The sequence below is a fragment of the Chrysemys picta genome, chromosome 3 (genome assembly GCF_011386835.1).
Source record: "Chrysemys picta bellii isolate R12L10 chromosome 3, ASM1138683v2, whole genome shotgun sequence".
NCBI lineage: Eukaryota > Metazoa > Chordata > Testudines > Emydidae > Chrysemys > Chrysemys picta.
Window position 1 is genome coordinate 185,088,870 of NC_088793.1, and position 12,305 is coordinate 185,101,174.

The 12,305-nt window shown below is 45.1% G+C and overlaps 1 protein-coding gene across 4 annotated transcripts in view; it reads right to left on the minus strand.

The window, feature by feature from the left end:
- Positions 1-8,611, minus strand: part of PNPT1 (polyribonucleotide nucleotidyltransferase 1) — a 50,321-nt gene extending 41,710 nt beyond the window's left edge. Inside the window, exons 1-7 of one of the 4 annotated variants that reach the window (XM_065590808.1) lie at positions 8,512-8,611; positions 6,009-6,069; positions 5,649-5,719; positions 5,292-5,397; positions 1,842-1,891; positions 906-969; positions 772-819 (exon numbers count right to left, since the gene is read on the minus strand). In XM_065590808.1, coding sequence (XP_065446880.1) covers positions 772-819; positions 906-969; positions 1,842-1,891; positions 5,292-5,397; positions 5,649-5,719; positions 6,009-6,024 — 355 coding nt within the window. In that variant the 5' untranslated portion in view covers positions 6,025-6,069; positions 8,512-8,611. Of the gene's footprint in view, positions 1-771; positions 820-905; positions 970-1,841; positions 1,892-5,291; positions 5,398-5,648; positions 5,724-6,008; positions 6,070-7,777 lie in introns of all 4 variants that reach the window. The other 3 variants (XM_065590806.1, XM_065590807.1, XM_065590809.1) reach the window with 3 other exon arrangements.
- Between the last annotated feature and the right edge of the window lie 3,694 nt (positions 8,612-12,305).

The window sequence follows — 12,305 nt, forward strand, 5'->3', positions numbered from 1 at the left end:
ATATCTCCAATAAATGAAAGAAACACTTTAGAGGTAATCTGAAGTAGTGATACAGGAGAATAAGCTTTCATAGAAGTGTATTAACTTGTTAAATAAAATTAAATGAACAAGACACTTAAAAAGTATTTTTTCCATATACTTCATAGTCATGGGGATATTTCCTCAGAATATGAAAATTAGAAGGTATTTTCCTGATCACTAATTTCACTTTGTCTGCAGATAAAGTCTATTTTAAAAAAAGTATCTGACCTGAGCACTATGCCTTGTTTTTAGACAGTTGCTGCAATGCTATCATGTATTCTTACAATTTTGTTTAAACTTCTGTAACAATTAATGGATGTTAAGGGAAGCCATTTTACTGATCATACATCTGTCTGTAGTTCTGTTGCTTCTATCGTTAAAAGTACACAGAAGATCAGAAAGAAATCTATTCTATTTTTCAGTTTTACTTTGTACATTTGCAACTTTTTGTGTAGTTTCACTATTTGCGCTATATAATCAGTTTTCCTTGTTTGTGTGGAGCTTAACACAGCACGAGAGAAGAGAAAAACAAAACATGACGGTAAAACCATACAAATTGGCAGTAGAATCTGGGACAGATGTAGTACCTGAAACTGCCTTTAATTTTAAAATGACTAAATTTCAAGTTATATGCAGTATTGTTGTATTGTGTTGGTCCCATGATATTAGAGACAAGGTGGGTAACAGATTTTATTGGACCAACTTCTGCTGGTAAGAGAGACAAGCTTTCGAGCTAAAATATTTACTTACCAATGGGACCATTCCATGGGATATCCGATAACGCCAGTGCTGCAGATGCTAAAATTGTAAGATATATATTTTTTTAATAATTACATAAATACAAACATTAAAAAAAGTTAAAAAATATTTAAATTTACTTTTACCTCCATTAATTGCCAGGACATCGGGATCATTAATACCATCTACTGCTAAAAGATTACAAAGGATCTGGTATAATATAAAAGACAATGGAAGAATTTTGAGCTATATGTGTTTGTTTTTTTTAATCAAAACACCTGCAAGGAACAATAAATACAATGACCTAAAAATTATATGAATTCATATGAAGAGAAAAAAAATGTTCACGTACCTAAATCAATAAACTGATGGAGAAAAATGATATTTAACACCAAGAACCACCAAATTAGGGGCAAACACAGGCCCTTAAAATGTGACAAAGTTATCTTTATCTATACTTTGCATACTTCATAAACTACGTAGAATGAGATAAATCTAAGAGGTAACAAATGTGAGAAAGAAAATTCCACAGTGAAACAACCTTAATATATTCACAGGAAATAGATTGAGAGGTTCTTGGGTTTTAAGGATTATTTTTATTTTGTTGCACAAATATGCAGAGTTTGAGCTTTTTTCCCCACCTTCTATAAGAGAAAATGGAGCATGGACTTGCAATGAAAATCTTTTGGGACACTGACTTAAGGTTGTTGAATAGTCTATTCTACTTGACATGCAACATAAACATTGATCATAGTTTCATCTAAAATTACCGAGCAGGAATGACAGCTCCTAGCTAGTTAAATTACTTACTCCCAGAGAATAAATCCCACTCCTTTCTTTGTGACAGTGAGTCTGAATTCAGACCAGTTCCAATGAATAGCTTTCTTTGTAGCAATGAGTAGTTGGTCTGTGTTAAGCAATATTATTTACTGAACAATTAAAGAAGGCTGCTGTTAAGCCTTCACCTGCACCAACAGTTAACACTATTTTGCAAAACATTAACCCAATTTGGAAGCTTGCCCAAAATCGTATTCTTTTGGCTCTCACAGAACTATGACTATCACTAAAAATAATGAACCCACCTGTGTATCATAATAGTAGCCTGCTGGGAAGAGCGGCCTAATTGATCGATCTGTAAAAAACATTTCAGAACTTTCATACATGGAGAGATTAAGATTATGGCTGTTTATAGGAGAGAGTGGATGAAGGAAGTAAATGATTGTCATTTATTATTGCATATATGTCTAAAATAAATTTAGGTAATCCTTATCTTCCTCTCATAATAAAAAACAAAAGAGTTATCTAAAGAAACTGACAACCAACACATTTAAAATTTTTAGAAACACAAAGGCTAATTAACTTGTGGAACTCTTTGCCAAAAGATACTGAGTCTAAGACCTGAGTAGCATTCAAAAAAGGATTAGACATGTACATGGATAGTGAGAATATTCACTGTCATATTAGATAAAATAAAATGTAAGGGACATAATCCTTCATGCTTCAAGATACACACCAGCCAATAAGCAATGGGAATTAGGAAGAAGCTCCCTTGGTGAGCAGGTTATTTCACAGTTGTCCAGTATAGGGAATTCTAGTGTCTTCCTCCGAAGCACATATCAACTGCCACTAACAAGGGCAGGATACCTGACAATGTACCAGTGGTCTGATCTACTATGCTATTCCTGCGCTCCAAGTCACAGTTAGTAATAAACTTTGTACATAGCAAAAAGAACAGGAGTACTTGTGGCACCTTAGAGACTAACAAATTTATTAGAGCATAAGCTTTCGTGGACTACAGCCCACTGCATCCGAAGAAGTGGGCTGTAGTCCACGAAAGCTTATGCTCTAATAAATTTGTTAGTCTCTAAGGTGCCATAAGTACTCCTGTTCTTCTTTTTGCGGATACAGATTAACACGGCTGCTACTCTGAAATTTGTACATAGCTAAGCTTCCCCTTATATAAAATAATAAATACATGTCAATGGTTTAAATTATAACACTTCAGATTAGAACCAAATTGACCTGCCTAAAAATTGTTATACTTGGAAGTCTCACCTAGATTACCTTTTTATTTTTTAAAACTAACCAAGAAAAATAAACTGTTTATAAAGAAATAACCCTACAATATCCTTGCTCTGCCACTTTAGGGTCAGCATAAAGTAAATCTTATTTCAGAAACTGCATCAAGGACCCAGGCAACAATAATGAAAAACAAGCCACTAAAACAACATCAATATGAAAAATTGCTATTTTTATCCAGTTAGAACTGCCTCTGCGGATTTCTATTTAAGAGCATGAACTTCAGTGCCATGGGCCTTGAAAACACTAAAAATCAGTAACCATGCACATGTCCAAACTGACTTATAAAGGATGGCAGTATAAGGAGCTCAGTAATGCTCTCATGGTTCTTTTCCTGCTGCTGAAAAGAACACGATTTGAAAAGTTGAGTATTTATTAGTAGCAGCATAAATGTGTCGGATACAGACATAAACAAAGACAAAGTGCTAGCTCCAGAGAGCTTGTAATAAGATGACATGTAATGAAAAGCAGCACAACTCAATGATGAAGTTAAGCAAATGTTGCATTTTTTTTTTTAATTTTGATTTTCAATCTGATTTATTAATACACCTCTGCACACTGACTAGGGCTTAGTCCAGAGTGGGCAAACTATGGCCTGCGGGCCGCATCCAGCCCGTGAGCCGTTTTAAGCCGGCCCACAAGCTGCACCATGCAGCTCGGCCCCTCTCCAGCACTCCAGCCGGGGGCTGCACCAACGACTCAGCCCCGTTCCAGCTGGGGTGCTGGGTCGGGGACCGCGGCTCCCGGAAGCCGTGGCATGGCCCCGGTCCAGCTCCTACATGCTCCAAAGGGATCTGCAGGGGTGGTGCCTGCAGATGGGGCAGCGTGCAGAGGCACCTGGCTGCGCAGTAGCCAAAGAAGGGACATGCCACTGTTTCCAGGAGCTGCTTGAGGTAAGCGCCGCTTGGAGCCTGCACCCCTGAGCCTCTTCCCACACCCCAAACCCAACCCTTATCCCCCCTCACGCCCTCCAAACCCCTCGATCCCAGCCAAGAGCACCCTCCTACACCCCAAACTCCTCATCCCTAGCCCCACCCCAGAGCCTGCACCCCCACCCCAATTTTGTGAGCATTCATGGCCCGCCATAAAATTTCTATTCCCCAACGTGGCCTCGGGCCAAAAAGTTTGCCCACCCCGGCTTAGTCTGTTCAGAACCCTATCCCCTCTTCAAATTGTCTATTAAGTCCTGCTAGTTTTAGCAAACATTGAGCCTCAAGGTGCCATTATCTCATTCAAGAGACAAGTTTTGGGCATCTTGGATACTATTTTTCAAACAATGAGGCAGGTGGGAGGAGGATACATTTGGGCCAAACAGTCTGCCTCCTTTTTTCCCTACCTTTCCAGAAAACAATTTGGTTGCCTCTTCTTTCCTCTCTCCTGACAAATGATTAGCTCCAAGAAATGATGTCCCTCTAGGCTGAGGCACGAGAAATCCCAATTTCAAGAGCAAAGAAGAAATCTCACAAGCTGTTAGATACAGTAAAAGCTGTGTTATCATGCCCTGTACCAACTGGAAAGCTCTATAAACCAGCATTTTTAAGCTTCATAGAAAGTCCGGTTTATAGTCAGGTTGGCGTGGGACCTGCAGGCTCCCCAGAAGTGGCGACATGTCCCTGCTGCTCCCTAGGTGGAGGAATGGCTATGAGGGGTTCCGATTGCAGGAGGGGGTGTAGGGCTGGAGTTGGGGCCGGGGGGCTGGGTGCAGGTTCTGGGAGGGAGTTTGGGTACAGGAGGGGGCTTGGGCCAGGGGGTTGGGGCATGGGAGGGGCTCGGGGTACCGGATACGGGGGGCGCTTACCTCAGGTGGGTCCCTGCAAGTGTCTACTTGACCCGGCTGCTCCTAGGTGGAGGTGGCTCTGCACGCTGCCTCCGCTCGCAGGCATTGCCCCCACAGTTCCCATTGGCCACAGTTTCCAGCCAAGGGGAGCTGCAGAGCCAGCACTCAGGGCAGGGCGGGGGCAGTGCACAGACCCATCTGCTGCGCCTCTGCCTAGGAGCAGCCAGGACAGGTCACCGCTTGCGGAGAGCTGCCGGAGGTGAATGCCCCCGGGATCCACCACCCTGAGTCCACTCAGGGGCCCCAACCTCCTGCCCCAAACCCCTTCCCACACCCAAACTCCCGCCCAGAACCCACACCCACCCCTCCTCCCACACCCAAACTCCATCCCTCTTAGTTAACCAGCATTTTTCCACTTACTGGCACCCCCCATTCCCACAACATGCCGATAAAACAGCTTTTACTGTATTTTGGGCTTTCATATAGGGAATGTGTATGCAGCCCCAATGGACATTTTTTTTAAATGGTTCTGAAATTTGCAGCACTTTAAGGCATGCACTTCTCCCGAAACTGCTGAAGAGGCAATATTAGCCCTCTCTTTTCAATCTTTCAATGAGGATATCACAAACAACAAAAAGAAAGTACTGGACATTGTTTTCTCAGTCTTCTGTCATACCTATTACTCTGCTTGTAAGAATTTCTTTATCAGTGGAACCAAGTTCTCTTCTAAGATAGTTTGTGGGAATCCTTCCTGCTGCAGCAGCTTTCTGGCGATAGTCAACCTTATATAACAAAACAGGGATTTGTAAACAAAACTGTAATTACTGCTCTTTCTTAAATATACCTATAAAAAAGGTAAGAGATGACAATACATCTGAATTTAATAGCTAAATATTCTATTTGCTGTAGCCACAGAGACAAAACAATTTATATTAAAAAACAACTGAAATGTCCGAGGACTCAAGTTCTGCTTCTCTACTATTATTTATAGTTATCAATTTGGGCAGTTTGTGTAATTACAATTAGTACTCACCACCAATGGCATGAACTGAGATGGAGAAGGCTTTGTTTTACTGACTGCTGTGACCATCACTGATGTATCACCTAACTTGATTTAAAAACAGTGAAATTACTTTTAGAAAATACATTTTCATAAATGTATCATTTAGTTTCATTTCTCAGTAGAGAATTTTCCAAGTGAAGAGAAAACACATGAATCCACAGTGTACTGGTGAGGCTTCTGGAAACCTTATAAAGTTTTTTTTTCTATGCTGTAACTAGCTGTGGATCCAGTCGGGAGTCCAATTACCATATATGGTTGAGACATCTCAACAAAAACCAGTACATTTATCGAAGTTGACTTACACATTTTGAGTTTGCATAGATTTTTTACCTGCACTACAGCACATCCATCAGCAAATCTGGCCAGTTTTCCTGAGGAAATTTCCAACTTTCTGTTAAAAAAAAAAAAAAGAGGATATCTGCCATTAGTGACAACTGAGGATCAGTTTATCAACACCTCTCTATTCAACTACTATACATTTATATTTTATGTTTCATATTTTTAGAAAATACTGATTATATTTACTATTCATGATAGAAACTGGCGTTGACAAGTCTGGATGCTGAAGCCCTAGATCTATCCACAGAATAGGAAACAAGAGTACAAGCTTCCCTACTGTTCAGCAATTTTGCCTCAATTCCAAAGTGACCGCCTTCTAAGATGAAAGGAAAATTGAAGCTACATCTACAATGTCCTGTAGTTTGGGCAATGGGGTGGGGTGTGAATAGCAATGTGCACCAAAGTGCTGTGCTGTAACTGTCCTGTGTCAATGCTGTGGGCATGAACTAAGAGGTTCCTAGCCTGCATTAATGTAATCCTGTTTGAAGTAGGCTACATTAACACGAACTAGGAACCTTTTAGTTCACGCCACATACCCACATAGGGGACTTACAGCACAACATTTTGGGGTGCACTTCTTTCTCCCTACCCTCCTCCAAACTACAGGGGAGTGTAGACAAACCCTTAATCTTCAAACTAATTCCATCCCATACTTCTCTGCTGTGACTGCCATATGCAACAGGTAGTAAGTCATGTGGAACAAGACAGATCAGCACCCAGTTTTCATATCTGCAAAGTAAGAGCCAGACAGTAACATCTTTGTCAGTACAGAATTTGGCTAGATTTGAACCAGTTACTTAGAGGTGAAAGGCTCTATATTCTTTTGGAAACCAGCAAGTCTCCACTACACTTCAGAGTTTTAAGTCCTATTAATGGCTATTATTCTCAATGGTGTATGTATTAAATGTTTTTTAAAAAATCAACACAAAATGAGATGGTGTATATATGCAAGGCAAAAAGTACCACCATTTACACCCCCCCCACACACACACACTTTTTCTCAGTGACAGTAGATAGTACTTTAATGGAAAAAGTGCAGTGGAAGATCTGATGCACACACTTTTACATTTAGAGGCAAGACTATGCCCATTATTTGGCTGCTATGTATGTCAGAGAGTAGTGGAAAAAAAGTTCAAATGACATTCAGTTTTCTTATTTACTTCAACTGATTTAGGGCCTGATCTAACACCCAGTGAAGTCAACTAGAGCTTTTCCACTGACTTTCATGGACTTTAGATCAGGCCCCTAATTATTTCTAAAACTTTCAAACAGCTCCTCTGATGAAATTTATCAATAAAAAACATCAAATGTGGGGAAAGGGAGGCAGCCACTAGATCTTAAAATGCAGGAAGAGTCCACATCTGGATGGTGATTTCTGAGATACTTTAACCTTAAATGGCTTGTGTATTAATACTTTTCTACTTTATAAACGTATCAGCACAACTCAGCACCAATACCACCATGACATAAACCACCTTAGTCATCGTGATGGGAGGATTTTAAGCTACTGAAAAGCAGTGCATCAACTATATGCAGTAAGGCCAGGCATAACAAGAAAAGGAGGCCAGTGGATTTTTAACAATATGTTTAGCAATTATTGTCCAGCTCTGGCTCCACTAGCAACATATTGGGAGATTGTGGATTGGAAAAGGAATGGCTGAAGCAAAGCTACACAGACCCCCTGCCTCCCACCAACACACACTTCTCAGCAGATACTGGACATGAATGGGCAGTGGGGAGCAGAGATCAAGGAGACATACTCAGATGGGAAACGATCCTGGGGTCAGTGGAAGAAGAAAGTAACAAACCATGGTGGGGGGTGGGAGAGGAAGAAATGTTGAGGGGAGAACACCTGCAGGAGAAATTGCTCTGGGAGGGGGCAGGGCAGTGAAGGGGAGATATTCTGGAAGAGGACAGGGGGCGGGGCGCGCAGGGCAGCGAGGAAGAATTTTCTGAGGGACGGCGGAAGACACAGGGCAGTGAGAAGGGCTGTTCTGAGAAGGGGCTGGGGGGTCGGGATGGGAGGCCGCAGCGCAGCAAGGGGAGCTACTCTGGGAGGGAGCAGAGGGCTCTGGGGCAGCAGGAAGACGTGGTAGGCACGGGGACCAGGCACAAGCCCCGGGATACAGGGAGAAAGGAGACGGGAGACGTTCCCCGATCCGGTGGAGGGAGGGGGGACTGAGTCCCCCCCCGGGCGGACGCTTCTTTCTCCCGGCGGCCCCCTCGTTACCTGCTCCCCACGTCCACTGACGCCGCCTTATAGGCCCCGGCGCCACCCTGCAAGCCTCGGGTCTGGGCCAGCTGCACCAGCCGAGCGGCCGGCTCCAACCAACGCCTCATGTTGCCGGGCAGCGGGCGGAAACTGCCGGCCGCTGCCAGCTCCCTAAGCCCAGCGCGGCAGCAAGCCTGGCACCCCGTGCAGGCGGCCATGACACCAGGGTCACGGCCTGGCAGCCGCGCTACAAAACCCCAGCCGATTGGCTCAGAGGCTGACCTCTCTCAAAACAAAGCCGAGCTTCATTGGCTCCCATGAGCGTGGGGCCGCCAGCCGCAGTCGGTGGAGTTTCGAGTCCGCTCTCTGAGCTCATCCCGGGCTCCAGGGCCCCCTGGTGGCAGCACCTTGCTATACTGGCCAGCGGGGGACACAACCTTGAGGGCGGGCTCAGCAACCACAGTCCCCTCCGGACCTGGGGTCTGGGCTGTTGACATCGGGTAGTGTGTCACTGATCCCTGCTACTATGCGCACACCCACTGCCAAACACTGACCGCCCACCACAGACCCCCACTGACTTTCCCCAGTCAGCGTTGCAACTTTCTAATTACAAAAAACTGAACATCCTTGTCCCACCTGGTCTCCGTTCCCTCCACACCCCCCCCCCCTCCTTGCATCTTGCATCTTCCCTCACTCACTCTACCCCATTCACTCTCACTTGCTCATTTTCGCTGGCCTGAGGCAGAGGGTGCAGGAGGGGGCTCCGAGCTGGGAGATGGAGCCAAGGGATTTGGAGTATGGGAGGGGGCTCCGAGCTGGGGCAGGGAGTGAGGGTGTGGCAGCGGGTACAGGCTGAAAGTGTGGACTCCAGGGTGGGGCCAGGGATGAGGGGATTCGGGTGTGGGAAGCGGCTCAGGGCTGGGGCAGGGGGTTGGGGTGCAAGCTCCAGAAGGGAGTTTGGGATGCAGGATGGGGCTCTGGGCTGGGGCAGGGGTGCTGTAGGGGTTGTGGGGTGCAGGCTCTGGGAGGGAGCTGACACCTCTGCAAAATCCCCCATATGCCCAAAACACAGACACCCCGCAGAAAAATCACCCATCCATATCCATTCAGTATAGAGACTACTGTTAATTTTCACTGTTCTTTTAAAGGGATACTGGAGTGAGATGAATTATATGTACATGGGGCGTATTACTAATGAGGTGATTTCCCTGATTTAGCATATGGGGTGAAAGAGGTTTTTTCCTTCCTGTCTAATCATTCCTGAAGTATCAGAGGGGTAGCAGTGTTAGTCTGAATCTGTAAAAAGCAACAGAGTGTCCTGTGGCACCTTTAAGACTAACAGAAGTATTGGGAGCATAAGCTTTCGTGGGTAAGAACCTCACTTCTTCAGATGCAAGTAATGGAAATCTCCAGAGGCAGGTATAAATCAGTATGGAGATAACGAGGTTAGTTCAATCAGGGAGAGTGAGGTGCTCTGCTAGCAGTTGAGGTGTGAACACCAAGGGAGGAGAAACTGCTTCTGTAGTTGGATAGCCATTCACAGTCTTTGTTTAATCCTGATCTGATGGTGCCAAATTTGCAAATGAATTGGAGCTCAGCGGTTTCTCTTTGGAGTCTGGTCCTGAAGTTTTTTTGCTGTAAGATGACTACCTTTACATCTGCTATTGTGTGGCCAGGGAGGTTGAAGTGTTCGCTACAGGTTTTTGTATATTGCCATTCCTGATATCTGACTTGTGTCCATTTATCCTCTTGCGTAGTGACTGTCCAGTTTGGCCAATGTACATAGCAGAGGGGCATTGCTGGCATATGATGGCATATATAACATTGGTGGACGTGCAGGTGAATGAGCCGGTGATGTTGTAGCTGATCTGGTTAGGTCCTGTGATGGTGTTGCTGGTGTAGATATGTGGGCAGAGTTGGCATCGAGGTTTGTTGCAAGGGTTGGTTCCTGAGTTAGAGTTGTTATGGTGCGGTGCGTGGTTGCTGGTGAGAATATGCTTAAGGTTGGCGGGTTGTCTGTGGGCGAGGACTGGCCTGCCTCCCAAGGTCTGTGAAAGTGAGGGATCATTGTCCAGGATGCGTTGTAGATCAGTGATGATGCGTTGGAGAGGTTTAAGATGAGGACTGTAGGTGATGGCCAGTGGAGTTCTGTTGGTTTCTTTTTTGGGCCTGTCTTGTAGCAGGAGGCTTCTGGGTACACGTCTGGCTCTGTTGATTTGTTTCTTTATTTCCTTGTGTGGGTATCGTAGTTTTGAGAATGCTTGGTGACGATCTTGTAGGTGTTGGTCTCTGTCTGAGGGGTTGGAGCAGATGCGATTGTACCTCAGTGCTTGGCTGTAGACGATGGATCGTGTGGTGTGACCGGGGTGGAAGCTGGAGGCATGAAGGTAGGCATAGCGGTCGGTGGGTTTTCGGTATAGGGTGGTGTTAATGTGGCCATCGCTTATTTGTACGGTGGTGTCTAGGAAGTGGACCTCCTGTGTAGATTGGTCCAGGCTGAGGTTAATGGTGGGGTGGAAGCTGTTGAAATCATGGTGGAATTCTTCTAGGGTCTCCTTCCCATGGATCCAGATGATGAAGATGTCATCAATGTAGCGTAGGTAGAGAAGGGGCATGAGTGGACAAGAGCTGAGGAAGCGTTGTTCCAGGTCAGCCATAAAAATTTTGGCATATTGTGGGGCCATGCGGGTGCCCATAGCGGTGCCACTGGTCTGGAGGTATATATTGTCACCAAATTTGAAATAATTGTGTGTGAGGATAAAGTCACAGAGCTCAGCAATAAGTTGTGCTGTGTCATCATCAGAGGTACTGTTTCTGACAGCTTGTATTCCATCTGTGTGTGGGATGTTTGTGTAGAGAGCCTCGACATCCATGGTGGCTAGGATGGTGTTTTCTGGGAGGTCACCAATGCATTTTAGTTTTCTCAGGAAATCTGTGGTGTCACGGAGATGGCTGGGAGTGCTGGTGGCATAGGGTCTGAGTAGGGTGTCCAGATATCCAGACAGTCCTTCAGTGAGAGGGCCAATGCCCGAGATGATGGGGCGTCCAGGATTTCCAGGTTTGTGGATCTTAGGTAGTAGATAGAATAACCCCGGTCGGGGCTCTAAGGGTATGTTGATTTGTTCCTGTGTTAGTGTAGGGAGTGTCCTGAGTAGATGGTGCAGTTTCTTAGTGTATTCCTCAGTGGGATCTGAGGAAAGTGGCCTGTAGAATTTGGTATTGGAGAGTTGTCTGGCAGCCTCCTTCTGGTAGTCAGACCTGTTCATGATGACAACAGCACCTCCTTTATCAGCCTCTTTGATGATAATGTCAGGGTGGTTTCTGAGGCTGTGGATGGCATTGCGTTCTGCACGACTTAGGTTATGAGGCAAGCGATGTTGTTTTTCCACTATTTCTGCCTGTGCACGTCGGCGGAAGCATTCTATGTATAGGTCCAGGCTGTCATTTCTACCCTCAGGAGGAGTCCATGTGGAGTTCTTCTTCCTGTGTTGTTGGTGGGAGGGTATCTGTGTATCAGTGCGCTGTTCAGTGTTATCTTGAAAAACCTTAGGCATATTCTCACCAGCAACCACGTACCGCACCATAACAACTCTAACTCGGGAACCAACCCTTGCAACAAACCTCGATGCCAACTCTGCCCACATATCTAGACAAGCAACACCATCACAGGACCTAACCAGATCAGCTACAACATCACCGGCTCATTCACCTGCACGTCCGCCAATGTTATATATGCCATCATATGCCAGTAATGCCCCTCTGCTATGTATGTTGGCCAAACTGGACAGTCACTACGCAAGAGGATAAATGGACACAAGTCAGATATCAGGAATGGCAATATACAAAAACCTGTAGGAGAACACTTCAACCTCCCTGGCCACACAATAGCAGATGTAAAGGTAGCCATCTTACAGCAAAAAAACTGTACGGCTACGGTGTGTGAGGGGGGATTATCAGAGGGAGAACAAGGGCAGTGGAAGCATGTGACCGTGAGAAGCAGGCCAAGGAAAAGGAGGGCCAGTGAAGGGGAAATAGAACTCAGGAACAGGTTTGGGTGTTTGGATAACGAGGAGGGG